Source organism: Calidris pugnax, unplaced genomic scaffold (genome assembly GCF_001431845.1).
Source record: "Calidris pugnax isolate Ruff unplaced genomic scaffold, ASM143184v1 scaffold38, whole genome shotgun sequence".
NCBI lineage: Eukaryota > Metazoa > Chordata > Aves > Charadriiformes > Scolopacidae > Calidris > Calidris pugnax.
The window spans coordinates 9,749,100-9,749,388 of NW_015090995.1; the positions used below are offsets into that span (position 1 = coordinate 9,749,100).

General features: G+C 73.0%; 1 protein-coding gene across 5 annotated transcripts in view; it reads right to left on the reverse strand.

Annotated features, from left to right (window-relative positions):
- Window positions 1-289, reverse strand: part of THOC2 (THO complex 2) — a 47,798-nt gene extending 47,509 nt beyond the window's left edge. For 3 of the 5 annotated variants that reach the window (XR_001413459.1, XR_001413458.1, XM_014955110.1), the window contains exon 1: window positions 138-289. Coding sequence is in view for 3 of the 5 variants with exons in the window: in XM_014955110.1 (XP_014810596.1) it covers window positions 138-199 (62 nt within the window). In the remaining 2 variants the exon portion in view is untranslated. The remainder of the gene's footprint in view (window positions 1-137) is intronic. The other 2 variants (XM_014955108.1, XM_014955109.1) reach the window with 2 other exon arrangements.

Below are 289 nucleotides of genomic sequence, written 5' to 3' on the forward strand. Positions count from 1 at the left end.
GCCCGCTCCCCCCTCTTCGCCGCCCCCCCCCCCGCCAGCCTCCCTCGACCGTTGAGGCCCAGGCTCCCCCCTCCCTCCCGCAGGCCGGCGGCCTACAAGCACCCCATCGCCTCCCCGCGCCAAGTCCCCGCACTCACAACTCGTTCTTGCCCCCTTTCTCCCAGTTCTTTATCCACTCGGCAGGGAGCAGCGCCGCCATCTTCCCCGTGTGGCGCCGAGAGCCCGGATGGTGGAGCAACGGCCCCGGGTCAGAGGGGACGCAACGGCCCGCGAGGCACGACGGGACGCG